This window comes from Rhamphochromis longiceps, linkage group LG14 (genome assembly GCF_057381845.1).
Source record: "Rhamphochromis longiceps isolate RC_006_pf linkage group LG14, R_longiceps_female_GT1.1, whole genome shotgun sequence".
NCBI lineage: Eukaryota > Metazoa > Chordata > Actinopteri > Cichliformes > Cichlidae > Rhamphochromis > Rhamphochromis longiceps.
Window position 1 is genome coordinate 16,869,449 of NC_140570.1, and position 24,380 is coordinate 16,893,828.

At 39.7% G+C, this 24,380-nt stretch overlaps 3 protein-coding genes across 34 annotated transcripts; 1 reads left to right on the forward strand and 2 right to left on the reverse strand.

Moving 5' to 3' along the window:
- Positions 1-348: 348 nt before the first annotated feature.
- sh3bgr (SH3 domain binding glutamate-rich protein) lies at positions 349-15,851 on the reverse strand. Of its 32 annotated transcripts, XR_014914780.1 has the most exons (13): positions 15,654-15,849; positions 13,456-13,641; positions 13,195-13,275; positions 11,007-11,081; positions 9,200-9,403; positions 8,673-8,702; positions 5,338-5,361; positions 4,869-4,895; positions 4,297-4,327; positions 3,620-3,646; positions 2,522-2,563; positions 1,936-1,997; positions 349-1,090 (listed from the first exon to the last, which is right to left on the reverse strand). XR_014914780.1 is itself a non-coding variant. In XM_085429476.1 (12 exons), exons 1-11 carry the CDS (start codon positions 15,696-15,698, stop codon positions 1,980-1,982), a joined length of 744 nt encoding a protein of 247 aa, XP_085285602.1. In that variant the 5' UTR covers positions 15,699-15,850; the 3' UTR covers positions 349-1,090; positions 1,936-1,979. The 32 variants fall into 32 exon arrangements, 26 of the variants coding, with proteins under 26 accessions (XP_085285602.1, XP_085285600.1, XP_085285615.1 ...); XR_014914781.1 differs by lacking the exon at positions 2,522-2,563 and having other exon boundaries at positions 9,215-9,403; positions 15,654-15,851; XR_014914783.1 differs by lacking the exon at positions 5,338-5,361.
- Positions 15,852-17,548: 1,697 nt separating this feature from the next.
- LOC146653853 (uncharacterized) lies at positions 17,549-20,336 on the forward strand. The gene is made up of 8 exons (XM_085380985.1): positions 17,549-17,747; positions 17,844-18,100; positions 18,286-18,528; positions 18,635-18,772; positions 19,035-19,104; positions 19,189-19,316; positions 19,427-19,538; positions 19,714-20,336. Exons 1-8 carry the CDS (start codon positions 17,549-17,551, stop codon positions 20,184-20,186), a joined length of 1,620 nt encoding a protein of 539 aa, XP_085237111.1. The 3' UTR covers positions 20,187-20,336.
- Positions 20,337-20,429: 93 nt separating this feature from the next.
- On the reverse strand, positions 20,430-24,182 carry get1 (guided entry of tail-anchored proteins factor 1). The gene is made up of 5 exons (XM_085380986.1): positions 23,784-24,182; positions 23,151-23,316; positions 21,802-21,869; positions 21,510-21,624; positions 20,430-20,792 (listed from the first exon to the last, which is right to left on the reverse strand). Exons 1-5 carry the CDS (start codon positions 23,871-23,873, stop codon positions 20,719-20,721), a joined length of 513 nt encoding a protein of 170 aa, XP_085237112.1. The 5' UTR covers positions 23,874-24,182; the 3' UTR covers positions 20,430-20,718.
- Between the last annotated feature and the right edge of the window lie 198 nt (positions 24,183-24,380).

Sequence of the window (24,380 nt, forward strand, 5' to 3'; positions counted from 1 at the left end):
TGTAAGTGAGCAATCTTACAAATGCAGCAGGAGATCATGTAACTATTTCCCCCACTGTAGTTATTCATTGAAAGAATTTATCTGTGGCATTCCTGCACACATTAGACGTTGGTGAATACTGGGCATAGTAATAATGCCTATCCTGTAAAGCCTGTACTGCACATGCCTGACCCTTTTTTGATCATCTATCTAAAAATAACACTGCATGTTCTCATCCACCTCTACAAGAAAATCTCATGGGACAAGGCATTTGTTTTCCTGTTGACCCCTACACTCCCCAACATGCACAATAGCCCATTCTTCTTTAAATATGCCAACAAAAGAGTTTAAATAAAGATCCACTGAGAATGTTTTTACGAGTCCACTTTATTTTCTTTTCCAACATCTCAGCCACATCTCACTCTTCGTTCAACAAAGTGCATTGATTAGACAGCATTTCTGGCAGAAGTAGCTGTGGCGGTGGTGGAGGGGTTTGCAGTCTTGCAGCATGTGTCTATTTCCTTTCTCGCTGCCATTAGAAGTCGCAGTTTGAATTTACACACTCGCCGTTAGATAAGGCATGAAGTTAGGAGCACAAGAACAGAACTGTTATGAAAGAGAGTGACTTATGACACTTTGAATCTACAAGCCAGGAGTCACAAGCTAGGATATGCCAGGATTTCCTTCTTCTTCTTTTTTTTTTTCCCTTCATAGGTCGTCGGCCTTTTGTGTTAGAAAACTAGAACTTCTACAAGTACAACATGGGAAAAGGGTCTGAGTTTAACAAAACCACTGTGCATTTTACAAAAAGCTGCTCATGGCAAACAACCAAACCAACACCGCTAGGCTACTCTGCTCGTTTTTCATTACAGTATGTCTGTACACGCAAAATATAAAAATTAAGTCAACATTGCAGTCAACAGGGAAGGGTGTAAGGCAAATGTGGGTTAGGCGTTTTCAGCTGGGATGGAGCCTTCAAGCACATGACCAGTGGTTTCCAGTAGGGTCATGTGCTGCTTTGCGGAGACGTAGAGGGGCTTTCTGATGGGGCTGAGGGGGGCGGGCCAAGTGTCAAGGGTCAGGAAGAGATGGAACGGGAGGCTCCTTCGGGCTGCGACACAAGAAAAACAGATGACTAGAAATAGGTCACACATTACTGAGTTGTCCGTGGTGGTTGAGGAAGACACCACCATCGCCACGCCTGTGCCACCCAGCGTGCCGGCACCTCCTGAGGCACTTCTGAAGCTCACTTAACAGCTTTCACAAACGAGGCGTGACAGGGGCTCGCAGGGGCTGGTGCACAGCTTAGAGAGGAGGGAGGGGAGGAAGGAGAGTGGGCACTGCCACTCTTTCAGGGCCAGCTCTAAAGCTATTCCTTCAGTGGGACATAGAGGCCTTAAACACACAAAAGAGCTAAAAGAAGATTAGAATTTTTAATCACCACAAATATCTTCATTAGTCCCACTGACTCCGAGGGAAAAACAGGGGATAGTGAGATGCTTTGGTGGTGGATCTAGGTGATCCCCAGGCATGCTGTGTACCCACTGAAGCTGTTTGCAGATGAGTCAACAGTGGCAGTCCTCTGCAAACACGCTGCAGCAAGTGCAGGTTAAAAAGATAACTCCTTCCAAACACCAAGGTGAAGTAAGCAGGATCTTAGCGCTTTAATGAAAAACTTGCCTGTTTTAGATATTAATGCATGCCACTGCATCATGCATACAATACAGGTTGCGTAATTGTATTTTGCACAGAGCTTTGTTAACAGGGTCAAAGAAGCACAAAAAAAGAAGGAAAAAAAATCTGTACTGAATGCAAGTTTATCTTTTTAATTAATCTGGTTACATAAATGCCAAAGAGAAAAGCAACACACAGAAGTTTCTAGCCATTCTTCTACCGAGCCACATAACATCGCACTGCCCTCCAGTGGTAAAGCAGAAAAAAAGCAGAGGGTTTTACCTGGGGAGCAGTAAATCGACATCATCAGCATCGCTTAGCTTCAACTACTCCGCCTCTTCCTCCTGTTAGAAGACAAAATCATGTATTGATAACCAACACACACACACAGAAAGCAGAGACACGTGGCAGTGGTAGAAGGTCGGATTAAAATCTGTTTAAAGTGCCTTTGTGTATTCTATTCTAATGTTTCTAACGGTGCAAGCTTTAATTTGTGGGGAGAAAAAAAAAAAAAAAAAAAAAAAAAAAAAAAAAAAAAAAAAGCGATCCCAATGATAGCTGAGACTCTCTCGTTGTTAAACCTTTTACCTGGATGCGTCTCATCAACCGGAGAAGGATTTGTGGGATTCAAAGTGGAAAGACTGCAGTTGTTTCTTAGTTTGTTGCATAAATAAAACAAAACTATTTGAATTGCAATTTAAAAAAAAAAAAAAAAAAAAAAAAACCCACAGTCTTTACTATGAGTGAGCTACCAAGATGTGTGATGTGTGTTTGTGTCGCACACAAAGATCTTCCCTCTTTACAACACTGGACCAGGCATGGCAAGCACAGGCAGAAGACCACATGTGACAAACTGCTGTAATACTACCTGTGTTTCTTCCAACTCTTCTTCTTCTTCCTCTTCCTCCTCCTTTGAAAAAAATTAAAAAATAAAAAAAGAAGAGGGAGGGGCTATGTGAAGTCATGGCTTAAATAGGGAGAAGGTGAGACGACTTCCCATGTTAGTGGCTGTGTTAAGGATGGGTTAAAAATGGAGAAGATGTCAAGCGTGGGCAGTGGTGATGACAGCAGGGTCGGAAAAAAAACTGAGGAAACTAGTTATGGAGTTCTGTTTTTAATGAGATGACCTAAGTGAGACAAGAGTGGTGCTTAAGCAGGCGCACCGTGTAACATGAGGTTAAACTGCGTGTCACGTGTTTTAAGTGTTACCACTCAAGCCGCGAATGCTGTTCCTGGTTAGTCTTGAAGTAAACAACACGCTCACTGAGGTTATCTATTATTCGATCCTACAACCACTTTATTCCAACAGGTGACCCAAACTAAGAGAGCAGTAAGCCTGGAAACAACGCAGTGTGTCGTCTAACGTGAAATGTTTTTTCTTTTTCTGAGTATTGCATGAGAACAAGATGTGCTCCGTCTCCTCCATCTTCTTTGAAACTTGTCACATCCACTTCACGTCCACTTTCTTCAGATTGCTCTTGGCAAAAAAGGAACAAAAGCCATGGCTTCTTTAAAAAGAAAAAAAAATGTCATCCTGTCAAGTCAGTGCGCCCCATCTCCCAGTACAACAAAACCAAACATGTCCGAGTTATCCTCACGTGCGTGCAGGCCAAGTTTTAAAAGAAGACAACGGAACGTTCAAGCGTTTTTTTTAGGTATCAAAACTAAAAAAGGGAAAACGTCTTGGCAGACTTGCAGAATGTTTCTCTGTGAAAGTTTCATAAAAGTTTGCTCCAACTCTGAACAACCTCATCTTTGTCCTGGCTTGTTTGAGGCCATATGAGTTATACTGCACACAATATTCACTGAACCAATGACAAGTACGATCTTGAGGAGAGAGAGTTCGCCTGAACATGTGCACACAGTCTTTCTCTGCAATCGGATCATGCATGAAAAGAAAAATCCCAGTCTCTGTGTGATTCACACCGTGCAAAACTTATACAAAGATTCTATAATCCAGATATACCTCTTGCACTTCAGCCTCTTCTTCCTCCTGTGGAACACGAAAACAGGCAGTTTTGAAAAAGAAACCAACATTATGGTCCATATGTGACTCGCATATCTGTTACTACATGAAATCCACCTTTAAGGTTTAGGTCAAATATGATCAGGTTTATCATGCTGCAAACCAGCAGGCATGTCCATGGAAAGTGGACCTAAAAGTCCATGCAGCACACCAAAAGAAAGAAGGAGAAAGGGAGAGAAGGGCAAGTCTGTCAAGCTTTAAAAAAATTAATTAATTAATTAAAAAAAAAAAAAAAAAAAAAAAAGTAGAACCACCAGAAACTACAGCACTGCCTTGTTCGTCTTGCTCCTGCAAGAGAGGTTGGACAAGGACAAAACAGATGGGAAGGAAGAGCGGAAAAACGGCAGGGCGAAGCACTGAAGCATAAGCAGCGTAAACTCAAGCAGAGGCTGGAATGTCTCTGAGAAGCAGAGCCCTTTTCACACAGCACTTAGAACCAGACTTTTTTTTTTTTTTTTTTTTTTAAAAACAACTTTTTGAACCAACTGATTATTCATTGTGTTGGTGTGTTGCAGGGGGCAGAGTCTGATTTAGGGAATGGTTAAAGTGTGGACTCTTTAGAGGAGCTACCCTTGAGATGAGCAACGCTGGGTGAAAAACCGGCTGGGCTGACTCACCAGACTTCAAACCCTGTCCACAGGGTGCAGACTGAAAAACAGTGCAAGAGCAAGTGTGTGAGTTTGCTTTTTGAAAGTTGGGTCACATGAAGTTGAAAAGTTTTGGGGATGTGTCCTGACAGGCAAAATCCAGGGCAAAAAAAGGCCCACAAAACACTCTTTCAACATAATGACATAACTGAGGAAAATGGATTATTACATTGTTACCATGATTGTCTTTTTTAATGAGCCCTATATTGGTCATTTCTTTATGAGAATTACTTGAGGTGCTGTATTAATCATCACTCTGGATGATACGTCTTTGACTTTGACTTGTGTTGTTTTTTTGGTCTTTTAGCATTTTACTCTGACCCTTTGTTATCACAGACACGAGGCGACCAATTCATTGTTTCTGGCAAAAGACAAAATATGCTAACAAATAGTGAAATACTAATCATTGAAGGAATGCTTGAGGTGTGAAAGGGATTAATAATCTGACAAAGTAATGAGTCACTAAACAAAAACAACAAAAAGAAAAAAACAAGACAAACTCAGGAAGGCTAGAAGCAGTTTAAAATAAAACATGAATCTACCTCAAGCTGTCGTAGCTCTTCTTCCTCCTAAAAAAAAAAAAAAGAAAAAGAAAAAGTAACAGGCAGCAGGTCAGCCGGCTGTGTGGGGAGCAAAAGAGCACAACAGGCATGTGGTATGGAAATGTCTTATGATTTCAAATGAAACTATGGGAACAGTCGAAGTTGTCAGGAAGCAGCTAGAAAACTGGGAAGAAATGAGGAACGGGATGTTAGCAGAAAGACAGGAAAGGTCAAAAAAAAAAAAAAAAAAAAACAAAAAAAAAAAAAACTTGAGGAGATCGTAATAAAGAGAGAGTAGAGAGAGGGGTAGACAGGTGAAGTCTTCAAAGTTGGCAATTTAAAAGGCAGACCAAGACCCTCCCAAACCCATCTGGACGACCTTCCCTGATATCTGCACCATCAAACCCACACTGCTGATGACTGTATGGAGGAACCGCACAGAAAGAGACGAACAGAGAAGCACAGTTACCTCTGACTGCAAATCCTCTTCCTCCTGGAGGGAGCAAACCAAGAGGGCAAAGGAGTCAAATGTCATACAGCGTGTGTGTGTTTGTGTACACGAGGAACCAGCAGACACAGCTCTGATATTGATGCATCTAGACCAGGGGTGTCAAACACAAGGCCCGGGGACCAGAATCAGCCCCGCAAAGACCTCAATCAAGCTCATTGGGGGAAATGTGAATTAAGGCATAAATATTGGATTTTAAACTGTATTTTACTAAGTTTTGCTGCTTTTCCTACAGATAAAGACCTTTTAGCATTCTTGCATTTACTACAGCAGCATTTCTTTATTGTGCATAAAAACTGAGAAATACTGAAATTAATTTATATTAAAGGGGATTAAATGCGTCGTTAAACTGTATGTGGGCTGTATGTTGGCCACAATGTAAATTGAGTTTGACCCCCCTGACCTAGCCTGTGTGAAATGAGTCAGGTGAGGGATGGGCTGGAACATGAACTCAAAAAAAACAAAAAAAAAAAACAACAACATATCAACTCTGAAATGCTAAATGAGATCAGTCATTTGGTGTTTAACGCGTGAGTCAATTAGGCAGCTTTTTTTAATGTGTATGTGTTAGTCCCCATAGGGAAATAGTTCCTCTGCATTTAACCCATTCACCCAGTGAAGCAGTGGGCAGCCACCAATGCAGCGCCCGGGGAGCAGTGTGAAGGGACGGTACCTTGCTCAGGGGTAGGGATGGGTATCGTTTAGGTTTTATCCGATACCAGTACCAAACCGGTACTTTTGAAACTGTGCCAGTGCTTAAACCGGTGCTTAAAGAATAGAGAACACATAATTGGTCCAAAACACTCATGTTCAGCTGTTTTTTTTTGTAAAAAGATAACAATGTTAGCCTTTTCTGCAGCTATAGGGGATTTATGGCATCACTCTTGGCTGGAAGCAGTGCTTAAACAATGGAAAAAATACAAACTTTGTCCAAAAACCTCTCATGTTTGGCTGTTTTCCACTTTTTCTTTTAGCCTCATTTTAGCCTTTTTGGCCAGGTTGAAGGGAGTATCTGCCATTAAACAAGAAGACAGCCTCATGTAACTACGACGGTGTTTGCTAGTTCACCTTACATGCCTTCATGTAATAACGTGGTTAGCCTACTCAACGTAAATTACACACGAACAACATTAAGCTACTCACGCAGAGAAGAACAGCTGCTGCTGCCATCATCATCCGTCATCATCCTGCTACACTGGCAGGGCTAGGGGCCAGGACTCTACTCTTCGGGTTTTTTGCAGATGTTGCTAACTCCGGGTCCGATAACAGGCATCACACCCGCAGTAGATGTGCTCAATGTGAGGTCTCACAGCAAGCTATCAAATACGGCGCATTTCTCGGCTTTTAAAAAACCCTATACGTCGCCAGGTGTTTCATCAGTTTTGAGATGTTACCTCCTTTGCACAGTATCACCTTAAAGCACTTGTTGCAGGCTGCTGAGTTTGCATATTTTGCTGTGAAGTACAGCCAGACTTTGACCGCTTCGCTTTGGGCATTTTTAATCTGTAGCTCTGCTCTAAAAGAACGTACGTACCTGGGCCCGCCTACTACGCTCACAAAGGTAAAATGATTGGCTGGAATCCAAAGTGTATGACATCTCAGGAAAAAAAAGCACCGAAATAAAGCACCGAAATGTGCGCTTCCTTTCGGTCTGGTTACTACCGTTTATGTCAGAACCGGTGCCGTAATGGCACCAGATACCGGTACCCATCCCTACTCAGGGGTACCTCAGGGTAGCCGTTCAGTGGAGTCGAACCCCCGACCTTCCGATCATGGGGCCACCACTCTACCTACTGAGCTATACCTGCATTCAGCCTATCTCAGTTAGAACTGCTTTAAAACCCCGTATTATAAGTGTTTACACTGCACAAGATTAAAAGACATTTTAAATAGCAGAGGTTTCTTAAGCACTCAGATTTTTGTAAACAGTGAAAGTGATGGGAGACAAAGAGAGAGAAAAATTCTCACTGGCCTTGACAAGCACAGAGTGAGGGAGGTGGTACAGCATGTTTTCACTGCTATTCAAAAGTGTGGGGTCACACAGAAAAATTCACATTTTTCAAAGACTCGCCTTAAACTTTAAATGAATAGAAAATACAGTGAAGAAATCAAGGTTAGCCACAATGAGAAGTTCATCCTTCCAACTCTGGTGTCATTAAACACACCTTTGCAGAGCAGTTTGTTAAAGTAATATGGAAACCTTCCCCCCACGCTTCCTACAGTAAACTAAGTCACTTCCCACAGCAACTCAGGGACTGGTCACTCTGTTATCACAGAATAGCAGCTTACTGCATCTTCTCCAAAGAGATATACCGAAATCTTCCCAGAACAGAGTAAACTCTCTGCTATGAAGTCTTAAGGATCTTAAATTTGGGGGGGGGGGGTCCATTTCCTTGGATGGAATAGTCCTGGTTTTTTAGAACAAGAAGACTTAAGTTTTAGAAAAGGGCTCTTTTGGGGCCGTTATGAGACTGCAACTGACTCATGCAGACTAATGCTTCACACACTCGACTAGCCAAATTTAAATTGTTCCTTTGGAGGTATAATAATTCATTTTTGGAAGTTATTTGATGCTCAAAAAACCTAGAATGTTGTAACTATGCATTAATAAGTGTGTAATTCAATTTTCCAACAATTTTATGTATTCTCATAAACTTAGTGTCCAAGCCCAATAATGTTAGGTCAATTTCAAAGAAAGTTTCACTAACACTGGCTAACAGGGGCTAACAGCAGCTAACAGTAGCAGAAACAGCAGTGCTTACCGATAGAAAAGTTCAATCTATCCTCAACAACTCACCTGGCTATGGCTGCCATTGGACAGAAGTGAGATTCACTGCCTTCTAGCAGACTCCTTTCACAAAATTTTACATCCAAAATAATGTAAAAAAAAAAAAAAGAAAATTAAAAAAATTTAAGTGACCCAAAACTTTTTAGAAATCTTTTATAAGTTTAGCTCATGTCAGTGTCCGAAAGTCTGAATGACTGGCAAGTACACGTGTTTGGGTAAAGGTGAAGACTGGTCTAAACCAGCAATGACTGCTAAGAAAAGAAAGAATTAATAAGCACCCGCTTAAATTATTCTGCATGCGTTGCACAGTATGTTAATAAATTATTTTCCCTCTCAAATAAAAAAGATGAAGAACACATGTCATTTATTGAATGCACATAGTTATTAAAAATGCTGGGATAGTAACTGCTGCTGTTTCTGTGTATTGTGTCTATAAAACATCAATAAAGCACTGTTCCCTATTAAATAGTGAAATAAGTGTTACGTGAATTTTTTTAGATAATCTCACCTGCTCTTCTTCCTCTTCTGCTTGGCCCTCCTGACAGTGGAGATAAGATAGCATTAGAGACATCAGAGACCACACACACACACACACACACACACACACACACACACACGAACGACAGAGTGAGGAGTTTCTGGGGACCCTATACTAACACACCTTGACCAGGATAGTTAACAGTAAGTGAATTGTGTCATCAACTCAAAAACCAAACATAAGACACCTAATGGAATTGACAGAAAGGCAATAATAAATAAATTAAACATCCACTGGCAATGATGAGACGTGTAAGAATGATGATTAGGGATCTCGGCGAGGTGAATTAGTAAATTACTGAGTCCAGGGAAGGAGACTTGAGGAGAAGATGCAGATACAAGGTTGACAGGAACTTGAAAATGAGGGAAACCTTAAATGTGGAGTAAAGGAGGAGATTAAAGGGAAAACAAGGATTCTGAGTGGAAGAAATTGGCATTCCAAGGATGGAGGCAGAGGAAAAACGAAGGGAGATTAGGGTCTAGTTAAGGCGCAATTACAGTGTCTTCTGTGACCTCGTCTGTTTCTTCCACTGCTGCTTCCTCCTCCTCCTTCACTGTGGGGGCTTCGTCTCCTACCGATTCTGCAGTCTCTTCCTTTGCTGCCCCCTCCTGTTCCTCCTCATCACCCTCACCTTCTTCATTCTCATCAGTGGCCTGCTTCACCTCTTTATTTGAATCCCCATTACGATCCTCCACTGGAACCTTGTTATTGTAAGGTGTAAACAATAGTGTGTGAAAGAAGAAATACACAAAGAAATAAAAAAAAATCTGATATACTACTTCAGGCACTGCTTTAGCAGCATTACGATGGTTGGCTCATCAGATGGAAAGGTTTATGAACTCAAAACAATGATGTTATCCTGGTAGGTTGTCATCCAGTTAAAAAAATAAATAAATAAATAAAAATAGGAAGGGAAAGCTAAAAAGTCAAGGTGTAGGTTGTTAGAAAACAAATCCAAAGTTGGATATGCTAAAAATTAATACTGACATTTTAAAATGAGAATATAGATATTTTTCTCTTTTCTGTAAAAAAAATATTAAGTTACAGCTAACGGCAAATTAGCTTAACTTAGCCTAACACGAAACCTGTAAAAGGAAGAAACAAACAAAGAAAAACAGGTAACAGTATTTGTCCAACATTCATTAGTTTAAAAAGTTTACTGCGCCAGATTAAACACACCAAATGTAACGTGTTAATTGTGAAGCACTCATTTGCTAGATTACCTGTTTTTACCATGTCTGCTAAGCTAATACTAGCATAATTTCACATTAAATTTTCAGTTATAAGAGAGGTACAATATGGGTTTTTTTTTTAACATATTGTGTTATATCTCTTTCAAATAGCCAATAAGTATCTTTATCCAAATGTCAAACTATTCTTCTACAAGGCTAAATCTAAAAAAATCTTATTCACATTGTTAGTTCAATTAACCAGAAATACAGGTTTGGTCTAAAGTAGTTTGGCGCTGTCTTTCTGAAGCAGGCCGATGTGAAAAGTGTTCCTGGACTGTCACAGTTAAACGCAGTCATCATTTACAATACAGGTTTTTGGCTTTGTCTCTTATGTGAAGAGACTGATGAAAATTTATTGATCTCATATTGAGAATATATACTGTAACTGGAAATCCTAAATATATTATTAGCAAATTGTTGACTACTAAGTCACGTTTTCTCTGCCATATGACTCTTCTGAAGCATTGCCTACTTCAGAGACTAAAATTATAAAATTGTGATAAAAATGATAAAGAACATGAAATGTAACAGTAAAATGCAATATTGTTGCAAATAGGACAAGAGATCAGTGCTGCAGAAAATCGTTACTCTTGGGGCTAAAATTTGGGAAATTAGAAAGGGAAATCTGGGCTACGGTAGGTAAGCTCTAGTGAACTGAGAACTAGCAGGAATTTTCTCGTGGTAATAATCTTGTCAGAAATAAAGATGTTATTAAATATATCTATTAGAAAAAAATGCTTTTGATAAAAATAAAACCTCAAATTTTACGATTTACACACAATAATACCACAGTTTGGTTGCTTCACAGCCCTTTGGCAGTCTGAACACAGCAATGCAGTGTCACAGTGTTATGATGACAAATCAGAATAGTGTGTTATTATGAGCTCACATTTCTCACTCATGCAACACCAGAATAAGTCGATGTGGTAGATGAGACAGGGCAGCCATGAAGAAATTAGGAATCTCTTTAAGTCACCAGTTATGGACAGAAGGAAAGTTGTTAAGTGACGCTGAAAATTTAAGATGAGACACGGAGAAAAGAAACTAAACACAGACTAAATGAAGGCATTACTATTGTGTCGTCAAGGTTTTCCTCAGCATGGGTGCCATTCTCCACAATGTTATCCTTGTCAGCTTGCTCTGCTTCCTGTACCAAGGAAATTACCAGGTTTAACACAATCGCGTTGACATTTAGTGTCCGGATAACTTGCCAAAATGTCCACGGCATGTTTTTGTTTCTTTTAGTCACTCAGATCTGGTTACCTACAAAACAAGTTCCACTGCATCTAATTTCAACACATTTAATTGTTAAAGAAAAAACAAATTTCAGTTTTAAATTTTAAATTAATTGAATTTTGAAAAATGTGTTCGAATCTCACATCAGTCAAAAGCAGATATATGAAGACTGGAACTTTGGATAAATACAGTTAGGGCCATAATTACCTCCACAGCGGATTTTAAACCAAACAATTAAGATAGGATTGAAGTGCTAAACTTCCGTTTCAGTGGTTTAACTACAGCAATTTAGCAATTACAGCCATTTTTATACACACTTCCCCATTTTCAGAGTCTCAAAGGTAATTAACTGATTCATTTTCACAAATCACCTGCTTGCTTAACACCAAAATGCCAGGGACATCACAGACAGTTAAAATGGATGAATACAACTTTACAACATCGAGAACACTCGTCACAAGGTAGGCATCTCATTGTCAAGACCTACAGTCAAGACCCTTATTAAATGTAAATACAGAAAGTTTACAACAAGTTGCAAACCTCCGGTTACACTCAAGAGCAAGAAAGTCAGGTTAGAGACAGAAAACATCTAAAGGAGCCTGAACAGCTCTGAAAAAATTCTTTGGACAGAAACAGAAACTAAGATGCAAAAGAATAATTGGAAGAAAAAAGTAAGTAGAAGGAGAGAAATACTGTAGATGTTATAACATGGGCATGTATGGCTGCCAGTACATCTGGGTCACTAGTGTTTATGATTATGTGACTGACAAAAGCAGCAGGATGAACTGTGAAGTGTACAGATCTGCACCCTCTGCTCAGATTTAGCCAAATGCTGCAAAACTGATCAAACAGCTTCACAATGCAAATGTATATCAACCCAAAGCGTGCTGCAAAAGAAACCCATGAGTTCCTCAAGGCAAAGAAACATGATACTCACAATGGCCAAGTCAGGCATCTGAGCTCAACCCAACAGAGCAGCTTCGTAGTTATTAAATACAAAATCAAATGCAGAAGAAGCAACAAGTGAAGGTGGCTGCAGTAAAAAGCTGGCAGAGCATCTTAAACAAGGAAACACCACATTTGGTGATAACCATAGGTTCTACACTTCAGGAGGTCATTAAAAAAAACAAAAAAAAAACAATAAACAATCCTTATATTTAAAACTATACTAGTTGTCCGATTACTTTTGAAGATCAGAAAAGTGATTACTTTGTACAAAAAGGGCTGTTTTTCATAAACAGTTAACACTTAACTGATGTTAAACTTCCTGAATTAAAGCCAATAGTCTGCACTTCAATCACATTTTGGCTGATCTAAATCCCACTGCATTGGTGCAAAGAGTTAAAACTACAAAACGTGTAATAGTTCAAATACTTATGGACTAAAGTGCAGCCTAAACTAGGTACACACAACCTAAGTTCTGAAAGAATTTTCCTGTGATGAGCATAAACGTGGTCTAAATTATTTAATATATGAATAAAGGAAGAGAGACTATTTGTTGCATCTTTGTTTTTACTTGTACGTTATGACAGCACAGATGTTCTTATTTAATTGGGAATTTTGTTGTACACATGAAGTTTTGAAAATTCATCATGGTATTTTCAGACTTTTTATTGTTTTATGAGCCATAAATGATAGGAACCCCCTCATTATAAGAAGGGAGTTAAACCTGTTTGTGTCCAAAATGATAGCTGGATACATTGATTTCATCTGATTACAAACCTTTCAATAACAATAAAGAAGAGCATTTATTCTTCTGACATTCTTTTGATTCAAATTAATCACCTTAAACTCTCAAGTCTTACCTGGAAAACTAAAACATAATGTATCATAATGTTGCAATTCATATACAATCGATAAAAGAATATTGTGTATTGAAGAAAGTCAAAGCAGAATTAGTCCAAGCTGAATTGTTGGACTAACTCTGTTGTATCAGTACTGAAGTAAAAGATTAGAGATATTAGAGAAGAAATGTGGCTTTTGCATACGTTTTCCACAACATACAGTAGAAAAATAATACTGACCTTTGACCCAGGAGGAGGGGGCAACCCCAGGAAGGTGTACACTAAATTGTCCTCTTTGGCATCAAAGAATGTGTCGTAGTCCTGCACAAGATTTAGAGATCTAAATCAATACAATAATTTACTTTCCCTCCAATTTTAACTTTGTTGCTACAGTTGTTCCATTACAGACATTAAAGTGCATTTCCTATGCTTTTCTCTCAATATTCTGAAGGTAGACACAAGTTAAAAACATTGGCGTATCTGAATGCGATGTATACTCACCCCACAATAACTCTCTTCGTTGAAGATTTGTGGGGGGAGGGGGATGCCGTTGGCTGGCTTCTTGTCCTCAGGGACGTTCTGCCTCATCCACATGCGGTTGTCCTCATTGCACGCGATGTCCAGTGGAGTGTAGTCAACTTTAAGAGCCTCCAAGAAGCCAACCACATCTTGCTGCTTCTTCTTGATCTGCGAGGCAGAGAAATCCTCCCTGATTGCACTGTATATGAGGAGAAGCCTGGAATATTTAACCTCAGGATGGCAGCTGCAGCATTCTGGGGTTTGGAATATCAACTAACATTATTTAAATGACAGCATGGATTCACATCTGATGCTCTACATAGTGCTCCCTTCCCATCCTCTCCTACTAAGTAAACACAGAAACCACTGACAACAATTTAAAAGAAGTACGAGTTTTACTTTATTTTTTTACCGTACTTGGTTTATTATTATTGTCTATGTAACAGGTGTCCTATCTTCTGTGTATTTTTTACTTATCTTGTTTTCATTTTGTATTTTTTTTATTAATATTTATTGAGCTTTTCTACTTCATCTATCATAGTATATAAGTTGTTACAGGTTGTGTTTTACGCTGTGGCTTAATTTCATTTCCCACGCAACTATCTCAGGCTTTGCAGTCAATGGTCTCAAAATGAGAAAGCAGGTGAGCAGCAGTTGTCTGGGCAGAAATCCATCGTTGATACCAGAGGTCTACCAGAGGCTTCAAGCTGATAGCAAGGCAATGCTAACTAAAAGAAAAAAGAAAAAAAAAACTCTTGTATGCAGAAGAGCATCTTTGAATGCACAGTACATCAAACCTTGAAGCAAATGGACTACAGCAGCAGAAGACCACACCAGGTGCCACTCCTGTCATTTAAGGACAAGAAATTGAGACTACGATTCACACAGGCTCATCAACTGGACAACAGAAGACTAAAAACATCGCCTCGTCCTGTGAGTCTTGAGTTTTTCTGCAATGTTCGAATAGGGTCAGAATTTAGTGTACACAAAATGCTTCCATCCTGCCTTTTATCAACAGTTCAGGTTGCTGGTGGTTGTGTAACGGATGTGGATCTCAGTACAATTAGCCCCCTTAGTACCACCTGAGCACCATTTAAACACCACAGCCTACTGGAGTATTGATTGCTGCTGACCCTGTCCATCCCTTTATGACCTAACAAGGTGTGCCTCATAAAGCGACTCTTGAGTGTATATTATCTGATCTTATTTTATTTTAAGCCCTTAAATAAGCAGAAACACAACATGATTGCTTTTTCCAGCTTCTCAGATGCCAACATATGCTATTATCCTTGTGTTATATGGTGTTGAATGACTAATAGTTTTCTGTTTTGGTCTGTTAATAATCCATAATCCATGTTTCTGGGCTCTGGTGAAGGTTGAATGTCTTCATGTTTGATCTTTTTACTTGTATCTACATCTGCTGACAGATCATATTTAAACTGATAAAAAAAAAACTGATAAAAAGTGTAAAAATGAAAAAATAAATCAATAAAAAAAAATACAAACAGCAGGGTCGAAAAAGGGACAAATAAGAGGATAAACAACGATGCATTTTCTAAGAGTTAATGAGGACTGTTGTGGTCAGTCATTGAGTGTCATCTGCTAATACGGGTAGATGACCATACCCGCATGAAACAAGTCCACTCAAAGGATAAACCCCAAGTAGTGTGTGTTGTGATACAACACTGCTAAGTGGGCCCCAACCACTTTAGCATGGCCAAAAGTGGATGTAAGAAATAAATTCACCCTCCCCTCTGCTGTTATCATCCCACCTAACATATACACCGTTACCTCAATGCGAGTCTGACTTAAAGTTTCATGTTAAATCTCTTTTTGGGGGAGACACCGACGTCAAGCGTCTGCATGTGGAGGTCCTTAACATGCAAAAAAAAAAAAAAAAAAAAAAAACTTTGGGAGCCCCTGTTCTAGAAAGCTCTGCATATAAATCACATCGACCTGCGAGACAATTAAACAAAGAACCAGAGCCTCTCAGGCGTAAACTCAGGCACAAATCAAACCGTGCACTTGCCTGCAGTGTTTAGATATGCCTAATAAAAGTCAAGTCACATTCATTTCGAGGTTTAACGCTCTCGTGTCACTGTATGAGTGACAGTCCTGGCCGGTTACAACCACAAAAGTTCACTTTAAGAGAAATAAATCCTTTGGAGTAAAAAGCTTACCGCTGTGGATCCCGACGAAGACGCGAGGAAAACTTTAATGACCATTTTGCTACAATTTATTTTGTCGACTATGCAACAAGCGGTCTCTTAAAGGAGCAGGCAGCCTTCTCTATTATTAGAGCACACCCTGGACGGAGACATAGCACAGCGATCACTCACTCACTCACACACACACACACGGTTATTTTTGTCTCCAGGCTCCATTAGTGAGGGTCGGCCCGTAGGGGCGCAGCACTACTCACAAACACTGATTGGCAACTTCAGCTGTCTGTCGGTGAGGGAGGGGGCGCAGTGTAGCTGGTTCCCAGCGTCCTGCTGAGTGCATATATGGACAGAAATAGCACTGACCAGCACTATAGGCTGACAGGTTTTCAAACCCGATGTTGTGCCAAAAAGTGATCGGCTGCCAAAAACTGTATTCCGATGTTTCTGTATGTTTTCTTTGCGTGACACCTTTGCTTATATTGGTAAAGATATTGTGGTGAAAAGGTTTTTACAAAGGGATCATACATAAAATAAAGAAATTGTGTTTTTGCAAGTAATCTTTATGACTCTGTGTTACTTTACCTACATGTTAATCCTAAAAATTATTAAAATATCTTATTGGAGCTGTGATGTTATATCTGTTGCGATTTTTGCTTCCCTCTATCAGATCTCTCTTGACAAAGACATTTTTAATGTCAGTGAGAATTTTGCCTGCATTAAAGGCTATATAACCAATATAACCAAAAACTGATTCGTAAGAGATGTTTGAGATGTTTGAAAGATTACAGGCGGTACTGCAAATTTTGGTATCGATCCAATACCAAGTAAATAAAGGGCTAGTATTGTCGATACCAAGATCAGTATATGCTGATTTATGAGAATAATCATCATCAGATTGCAAATTCTTAAACACATTTTAATGACACTGTGATCACTATCATTGTTATTTTACACAAATATTAGTAAACACAATAAACCAACAATTCCGTGTTTCATGGGGTTTTTGGAGATGTGTGGGGTTTTTGCAGATGGGCTATAGGCTATAAATAAAATAGACTTGACAGTCAGTCAGACATTTTTTTATAATGTTTGAGGTATAGTTTTTCATAAAAAACTGCAGTAATTTAAGACAGTTCAGTGCAATACTGAACTCAGAGGATAGAAAGAAAGTATCGATCCTATCATGCTAGTGAACCACTACCAGCGTCGGTATTGATGTCATCGATATTTGGCTCGATCCGCCAACCTGTACCTTTCAGTGTGAAATCCTTTCTAAATTACATTCTGTTCAGTTTTTCCACATGAAGTTTTCATTTTCTAAACTTTAGTTTCATTGTAAGAATGGAGCCAGCTCGAGTAGGCAAATAACAAAGTCTCATACTCAATAACCCTGTTAGAGTCCTTGAACAGTTTTTTTTCTTCTTCGTGAGTGGTCTACATTCCCTTTCATAAGAAATTAAGGACATTGAACATTTATTTTAAAAGAATCCTCTACATGCAGGACTACAATGGTCTTTTTTGTTTATTTTGTTTTTTGCTCAGTTTTTTTTCTAGTTACCGTCACTTTATTGTTTTCTTTTTATTTTGTTTCTTTACCGGCTGGGTACCATGGCAACCGTGGACGTACATCTACAAAAAATAATAAATAAATAAAAAGCCCCAGCAACGAATAGTGAACGAGTTCGTATATAAACAAACTATAGTTTACCCTGCTAAACATTACAGCCTGAAACAGAGAGAGTTTGAGAAGATAGCCACGCATAGAAGCAACTTAGGTTGGTTTATTACCGTTATGGCTGGTGCATTATTTATTTTACCTCGTGTAAATTCTTATTCATGCCAGTCTGGCTTTGAACTGTGCTTTTTCTCTCAGGTAAAGAGGATTCGTGAGTGGGAGGTAGCAGGGCCTGATGATGCAGAAGGCTGTTGCCCACGAGAAGCAGGATGAAGGTATGACCAGCAGCTCTGACACCTCTATATGGTCCAGTCCCTCCGGATCATACAGTAGCTCTGATGATCCACAATACACCTCTGTGTGTGAAGACAAAGCAGATGCCATCCCATCATTTCAGTGGCAAGGATCAAAGCGGTCTAGAAGACTTGTATTTGGTAGTTTTCATATCTCAAACATCTCAATATCTAAATATTTTATATACAATTCCCTCTACCATGAGTAAAGTGTTTGGGGGTGTCCTTCCTCTTCAGGTAATAAAGCTCATGGGGGCAGCATGCAAAAGACAAACCCTACTACAAACTGCTATATGGTTAGCTTGCCTCCAATCAGGTCCCTGGAGACTCCAAAGCCAAGCCTGAAGCGCATCAGGGAGCTTGAGAACAAGGTGTGGAGTCTGCAGCAGCAGCTGTGTGAGTCCAGGGCGGAGAACAAACTCCTGAAGAACGTGCAACATCGCCACATGGTGGCACTGCAGCACTTCCAAGACTCAGAGAACAGTATTGCACAGGTGGGTTTGTGGTTTCTGCCACTAGTCTCTCTTGCTTTTCAGATTCATGTTATCAATTAACTGTATGTGTACAAAATACTGCTATTTTTCCTCATCTTTCTCTTTATAGTGCCTGTATACGTCCCTCTCACAAATAACATCAGTGTTTCTGTTATTGTCATAATATTGACCATATCTGTTCACAGATTGAAACCAAGCACAAAAACGAGGCCAGAGCTCTTCAGCATTTGCTCCGTGAGACCCGCACCTGCCGTGACAACCTAGCAAGGCAGCTGAGGAGCACAGAAGACAAAATGTTGCACACAAGGGAAGCTCTCCAGCACCTGCAGCTGCTCAGCCAGGATCACAACCTGCTGGAGCGGGAGGAGCTCACCCTGAGGCTGGCCAAAGCCTCTGCTGAGCTGGAGGAGAAGGACAAGAAGATACTGGTACGAAGGAGCAGAGAGTAGAATGATGGTGGACGATATAGCATCCTAAAAAAATATGTTTTACATTAAACATTTGCTTCTTTATTGTCTCTTCACTCTATTCTAGGACATGGAGAAGAATTTTGAGTTGTGCCAAGCTTCATTCAAGCGGCAAATAGTCACAGAGCAAAGAAAGATGAAAGAGGCGAGAAAAATACCCATCCACCTGCAACAGCAAGTATATCAGCTCACCAGAGAACTAGCGGTAAGCTGAAAGAGATGTGTGTGGTCATTCTGAGGCACCTCCCCCTGTCGCCATATAAGTCTGGGAGAAGAAAAAGTGAAAAAGTCTTGATTAGAAAAATAGCCAATGATCAACTGTAGAAACACAAGGTCTTATGCTTGGGTGTTACTAGTTAAACTCACTTGTCATTTTTCAATAAATAAATATATATATAAAAAAATATGTAAACAATTTAAAGGCGCTGACTGATGATCGGTGTGCGGTATGTTTTTTACTCATACAGTACAGAGAGCGGGAAATGGGAAAACGTAACATTTACTCCCACCGATTCCAGAACGGGTCGAGCAATAGAGGTAAAAAAACAAAACAAAAAAACAATCTGCCTTATCGCAGCTTGCTCATGCTTGATTGGCTGTCTGAGTGGTTTTGATTTTTAGGCAGGGAAAACAAGATGGTTCAAACAGATGGATTAGGCCTGCTCCCCATTGGCCCTGCAAGTCTTTTGGAGAATGAATATTCAGAGCATGTTCAGAGACTGGAGCAGCAGGAGAGCTCTGTGAACTGGGTATATGGTTCAGTTACTCAAAAACAGAACAACCTTCTCACATACCTGTCTTTTATCATTTTTAAATTATTTTATCAGCAAACCAATTTAAAATCTTTCTCTTGTTTCAGGGTCGTTACGGTCCAGCGCAGAAGTTTTCAGTTATAAAACGTCTAGAGAGAAAGGGTCCTGCTCATTTGTCTTTAAAAGAGAATCACCAAGACGATGCAAAGATATCTGCAAGTAAGTTACTCAATCCTAACAAAGTGACAATTCTCTAACAATATACAATCAAGAAACCAAACACTGTAAAAGGGGGGAAAAAAGAACGGTTGAAATCGTAGTAACAGAGGCATAAGTTGTTTTGGCATTTTGTCAGGTTATTCAGTATTTTTCAAATTGAAATATTTGCTTTCAGATTGCAGTGACATCAGGAGTTCAGACAACAGTCCAGAGCCTCTAAATGAAGAAGATTGTATCAAAGAAAAGGAGGAACCAGAACCCACACGGGCGCTCAATGGACCTGAATCCATAGTAAAACATCAGTTTTCAGACATCTGTTCAGATGAGAGCCCAGAAAATGAAAATAACGGAGAAGCCCCTCAGGTGCAGGAAGAGACGCGACAAACACAGCACGAAAGCACAATGGCCTTTACTTTAGAGAGGTGTCTGAATCGAGCAGCACCGAAGAGAAAAGAAAGCAGATTCCCCAGAATCAGAAGCAGCTACACCTTCAAACAGACCACAGAGAACCTGCACTGTGGAAGACCAGCATACAGCACTGAGGACTTGAGCCCACAGGAAAGCTCTGAGGTGGAGATCCTCAGTAGAATTCCTGAGCTTCATCTACCAGATGAGAAAACTGATGGAGGTGGAGCACACAGCTCTTAGACTGAATAAAGTGCAATTGAAAGGAAAGTGCAGGCTAGCTCATCATATGATTATTATGCAGCTACCATAGAGAAACTCCTTTCTGCATCATAACACACACAGTATGACTTTCTGAAACGTATTAACAGCCTGTAAACTAATGTTTTTCTACTCCAGACTCTTTATTTCAGTCGTTATTTCATTACAGTAATGTTTTACTGCCCAATTTGCTTTGGTTGGCTCATTCCCAGGTAAAGGTAAAATAACAAAACACATCTTTTTTTTTTTCTTCTTTTTAATAAAAATTAATTTCCACATTTCCATACCACTGTTTCAAAGCAATATACACACAATCAAATAACCACATAATTATAAAACAATGATAACAATGATAACACTTTTTATAGTAAACTTCTGCTGCAATTCGAGATCACCAAAATGCACTGCATTATTTTAACGTTCTTTGCTAGGAACAGCTGACTGAAAACGACAAAACAAAAACTGCAGCGTTCGTCATCAAAGGAAACTGTTGAACACAGGATTAGGAAACACTCTAGCTGACAGCATTCAGAGCCAGAGTAACTACTTTGTTGCAAACCACCAACCAGCATGTGATTCCTACTCCACCTGAAAAAGAAAAACAACAAAACAAACAGCTCATTGATGGAGCTTGACTCCAGGCGGAAAAGAACAGCACATATTGATACACTACATGCATCATATTGTATAAAATCTACATATTGCAGAATACCTGCACTGAAGTGAAATGAATTAGGTTTTATTATCAGTGGATAATAAAATCATCATGATTTCTATTAAACTATAAGCTATGTGTAATTTTGTTTGTTTGTTTTATTAATAATGAAGCTGTTATGGATTTACCATCCACTTGATTAGGTATACCTATTCAACTGCTCCTCAACACAATTATCTATTCAGCTAATCACATGGCAACAACTCCATGAATTTAGGCATGAAGCTACGTGAAACATGACATGCTAAAGTTCAAAATGGGAACCAGAATTGGAATGAAAGCTGATTTAAGTGTCTCTGAATGCGACATGGTTAGTGTCAGATGTGTTGGTCTGAGTATTTCAGGGATCAAGCACACTATACCCATCTTTTAATGGCTGTTTCCAACAGAATAAAATGCCATGTCACAAATCATCTCAAACTTTTTTTAAACATGACAGTGAGTTCGCTGTACTCAAATGGCCTCCACGGTCACCAAATCTCAGCTCAATAGTGCAGCTTTGGAATGTGGTAGAACAGGAGAGTCACATCAAGGATGTGCAGCTTGTGTGCATTCAGTGTATACTACAGGCTATGCTATCTAACACAAACCTGCCACTCCTGTTGGGAAAGCCACGAGGCGCTCCACGGGAGCAATCCATCTACTTGGTACCACAGTCACTGGATCAGAGTAATACTTCCATATCAATGAAATCATCAGCGCAGCCTGACAAGAAAAAACAAAACAAAACAACAAAAACACAAAAACAGACATATACTGTCAATAACGGCAAATAAGCTGATTCAGCTACCAAAAAACGATTATCTGGAGGTTTTGGCCAGTGCTATAGACTCACAACTAAATTAAAATACATTCATGCTTCTACTCGAAACCTCCACCTACCTGCAGTATGTAAAAAACAATGCTCACAACCCACTTCATTTTGGCTTGTTGAGCGGTTCTTGATTTGACTACAATAGACAAGAAATATGCAACTGTTAGTCTCAACATATTAATTTTTCTTTATTTTGTAGTGATACTGCCAGTTCCTTTAAATCAGACGGAACTGTCATTTTGTTTCACTTTATTATTTGACCATCCCATGTCCAGGGAACTGAAACCAGGATAAATTCCTTTTTTTAAACCAGTCACAGGGTAACAGGGAAAGTATTAGTCCATTCTTTATATGGTCTTTGTTAATACCAACATTACACAAAGTAAATCTTTGCTTAAATGTAAACAGACAGCACTATTACTTTTTATTCAAGAATCAGGTGAAGACTAGAGTCAACACTTTGAGAATCACAAGACAGTGCGGTCAGAATAAAATCAAAATAGAGAAGAGCCTGGGTGTAATGCTGATTGTACAATAATTTAAAATTGACAATGTGCAGGTTTTGGAATAGGTCAGCAAAGAAACAGTCTTTAGCAGCCTTTGTATTGCTAAGTAAGTTATCACACAGAATAGACAGTGTTTCTTTACCAGATTGTCTGGGGTCAACCAACCAAAACAAGAGAGAATGAACAAGAGAGGTGAAGAGAAGAGGGCAGGCAGGTTGGAGTGGATGGAGACAAGTGTCAGGGGTGATATGTGACAGAAGGATAGCAACAAGAGTGAAAGGGAAGGTTCATAAGATGGGAGTAAGATCTGCTATGATGTATTGTTTGGAGACGGTGGTGCTGACAAAAAGACGGGAGCTCAAGCTGGTGGTGGCAGAACTGAAGATGGGAGTGACCAAGATTGACAGGTCTGCAGTCTGGAGATATGGTTAGAGGCAAGCTAACATGGTTTAGACAAGGTTTTAGACATGTGCAGAGGAAGCTGAGTGGATATGCTGGATGAAATGATGTTTAATATGGAGTTGCCAGGCAGGATGAAAAGTGGAAGACCACAGAGAAGACTGATGGATTCAGTGAAGGAACACATGCAGAGGGTTGGTGTGACAGAAGTGGATGCTAATCCTGAGGCTATGGGGCCAAAAACAGTTACTTACCTCTAAAATCCCCCAAATATGTCTTCTGACTGATAATTTATAACATGTAAATCTACATTAATAGACATTCACATCTGTGGAAGACATAATATATGCCCTTTCAGAGTACCTACTACATATTTTCTGCTGTGTTCCATAAAGAAAAAGCAATTCGTTTTAACTTTTTAGAGCTCATCACTCTGTTGCAGTAAACTTCATTTTGAGGCTCCTGTCACACCATCTATCCTCTGAATGTCAGTAGGCACTTTTAAATCTCACCATGTGTTTTCAGCTTGTCTGTTGTCTTGTTGATTTTGCGCTCCAGTCTGGCATATCTAGCAAACTCATCCATCATGCTAATGGAGGACTGCTCCTTCTTCATCTCTTGGATTTCAGCCCTCATCTCACTCTCCTGCTCAGCATCTTTCTGCACCATCTTTGAGAGCTTGAAGAAGGGGGAAAAATACTATCACTGATCAGCCTGGGCCTGATTGAAATTTTTTATAATTACAGTAGTAGTCCCTATTAGGCAGTCTAATCAGCACCTACGAATGTCAGTTTAACACTTTCCATGAGGATTTCCATGAGGCAACCTTTCGAGCTACAAACAATCTTTAGCCGTAAAGCTAAGCTGTAAACAGTTTCTTAACATTAAAGCAGGACATTTGGCGATAAAGGAGGAAAAGGAATCCCAGTTAAATGCAGCAACTACTGGATTCTCGGTGAAACCCCACCCTCTGGTTGTAGCTCTGCTATAACTGAGGAGGTACAGCAGCTATAAGTTAGCTTGACAGACGGCTAAGCTAGTCAACAACAATCCACCGTGTGTCCGACGAGGACACAGATAATAATATACCGGCATTCAAACAACTTTAACAACAACCATATATGCAAACAATAACTCCTACTCACGAAGGAAGATATGGTCGGCAGAAGGATTTTCATAAGATTGCAGAGAAAAACCGAGCCAAGCACCAGGAGCCATGCATAACCGGCCGCCATGTTTGTTTCCTTTCTCCTCCACTCAGCCTCCTCCTTGTTGCAGCTGTTGAGCGACTGGACTGCTCGGTGCACTGACTTTAATAATTATCCCACTAAAGACGGGACATGCTGTTAGTAATTACGACTCTCTTTAAACACTAAAAATAATGTAACGTGCATATATATGGCGTCCTCTATAATAAATGACTGGATAGGAAAATGGGGGAAATGCAGGATCTATTTATTTATTTTTATATTCTTCTTTGTTTATGTAAACTATATCTCAAACTCACCATTTGCCATGCATTATTCAAACCCTACACGTACACACACAACTAATACACCCTGCGAGCAGGTTATAAGCGGTTATAAAGCGGTTATAAAGTTAGATAAGGCCTGGATTGACTGATTGGCACCTGCCCACACAGGTGAAGATGTTGTGTTTCAAAAATATGCTGCCTCATCCTCAAAGCCAATCACAGGAAGCAGTGGGCGGGGGCTCTGTCTTCCTGGTAGGTTGGTAGGATA

What these genes read in the sequence shown, in the direction of transcription:
- sh3bgr (XM_085429474.1), bottom strand. Translation starts at nt 15,698, where the DNA reads ATGGTCATTAAAGTTTTCCTCGCGTCTTCGTCGGGATCCACAGCG. An exon ending in ACGAGGTCACAGAAGACACT is followed by an intron (nt 8,703 to 9,199) that starts GTAATTGCGCCT and finishes CTCCACTGTCAG; the next exon opens with GAGGGCCAAGCAGAAGAGGA. An exon ending in AAGAGGCTGAAGTGCAAGAG is followed by an intron (nt 2,564 to 3,619) that starts GTATATCTGGAT and finishes TTTTTTTCAAAG; the next exon opens with GAGGAGGAAGAGGAAGAAGA.
- LOC146653853 (XM_085380985.1), top strand. Translation starts at nt 17,549, where the DNA reads ATGATGCAGAAGGCTGTTGCCCACGAGAAGCAGGATGAAGGTATGACC. An exon ending in GTCTAGAAGACTTGTATTTG is followed by an intron (nt 17,748 to 17,843) that starts GTAGTTTTCATA and finishes CTTCCTCTTCAG; the next exon opens with GTAATAAAGCTCATGGGGGC. An exon ending in CGATGCAAAGATATCTGCAA is followed by an intron (nt 19,539 to 19,713) that starts GTAAGTTACTCA and finishes ATTTGCTTTCAG; the next exon opens with ATTGCAGTGACATCAGGAGT.
- get1 (XM_085380986.1), bottom strand. Translation starts at nt 23,873, where the DNA reads ATGGCGGCCGGTTATGCATGGCTCCTGGTGCTTGGCTCGGTTTTTCTC. An exon ending in TGCCGACCATATCTTCCTTC is followed by an intron (nt 23,317 to 23,783) that starts GTGAGTAGGAGT and finishes CCCTTCTTCAAG; the next exon opens with CTCTCAAAGATGGTGCAGAA. An exon ending in TTTCCCAACAGGAGTGGCAG is followed by an intron (nt 20,793 to 21,509) that starts GTTTGTGTTAGA and finishes TTTCTTTTTCAG; the next exon opens with GTGGAGTAGGAATCACATGC.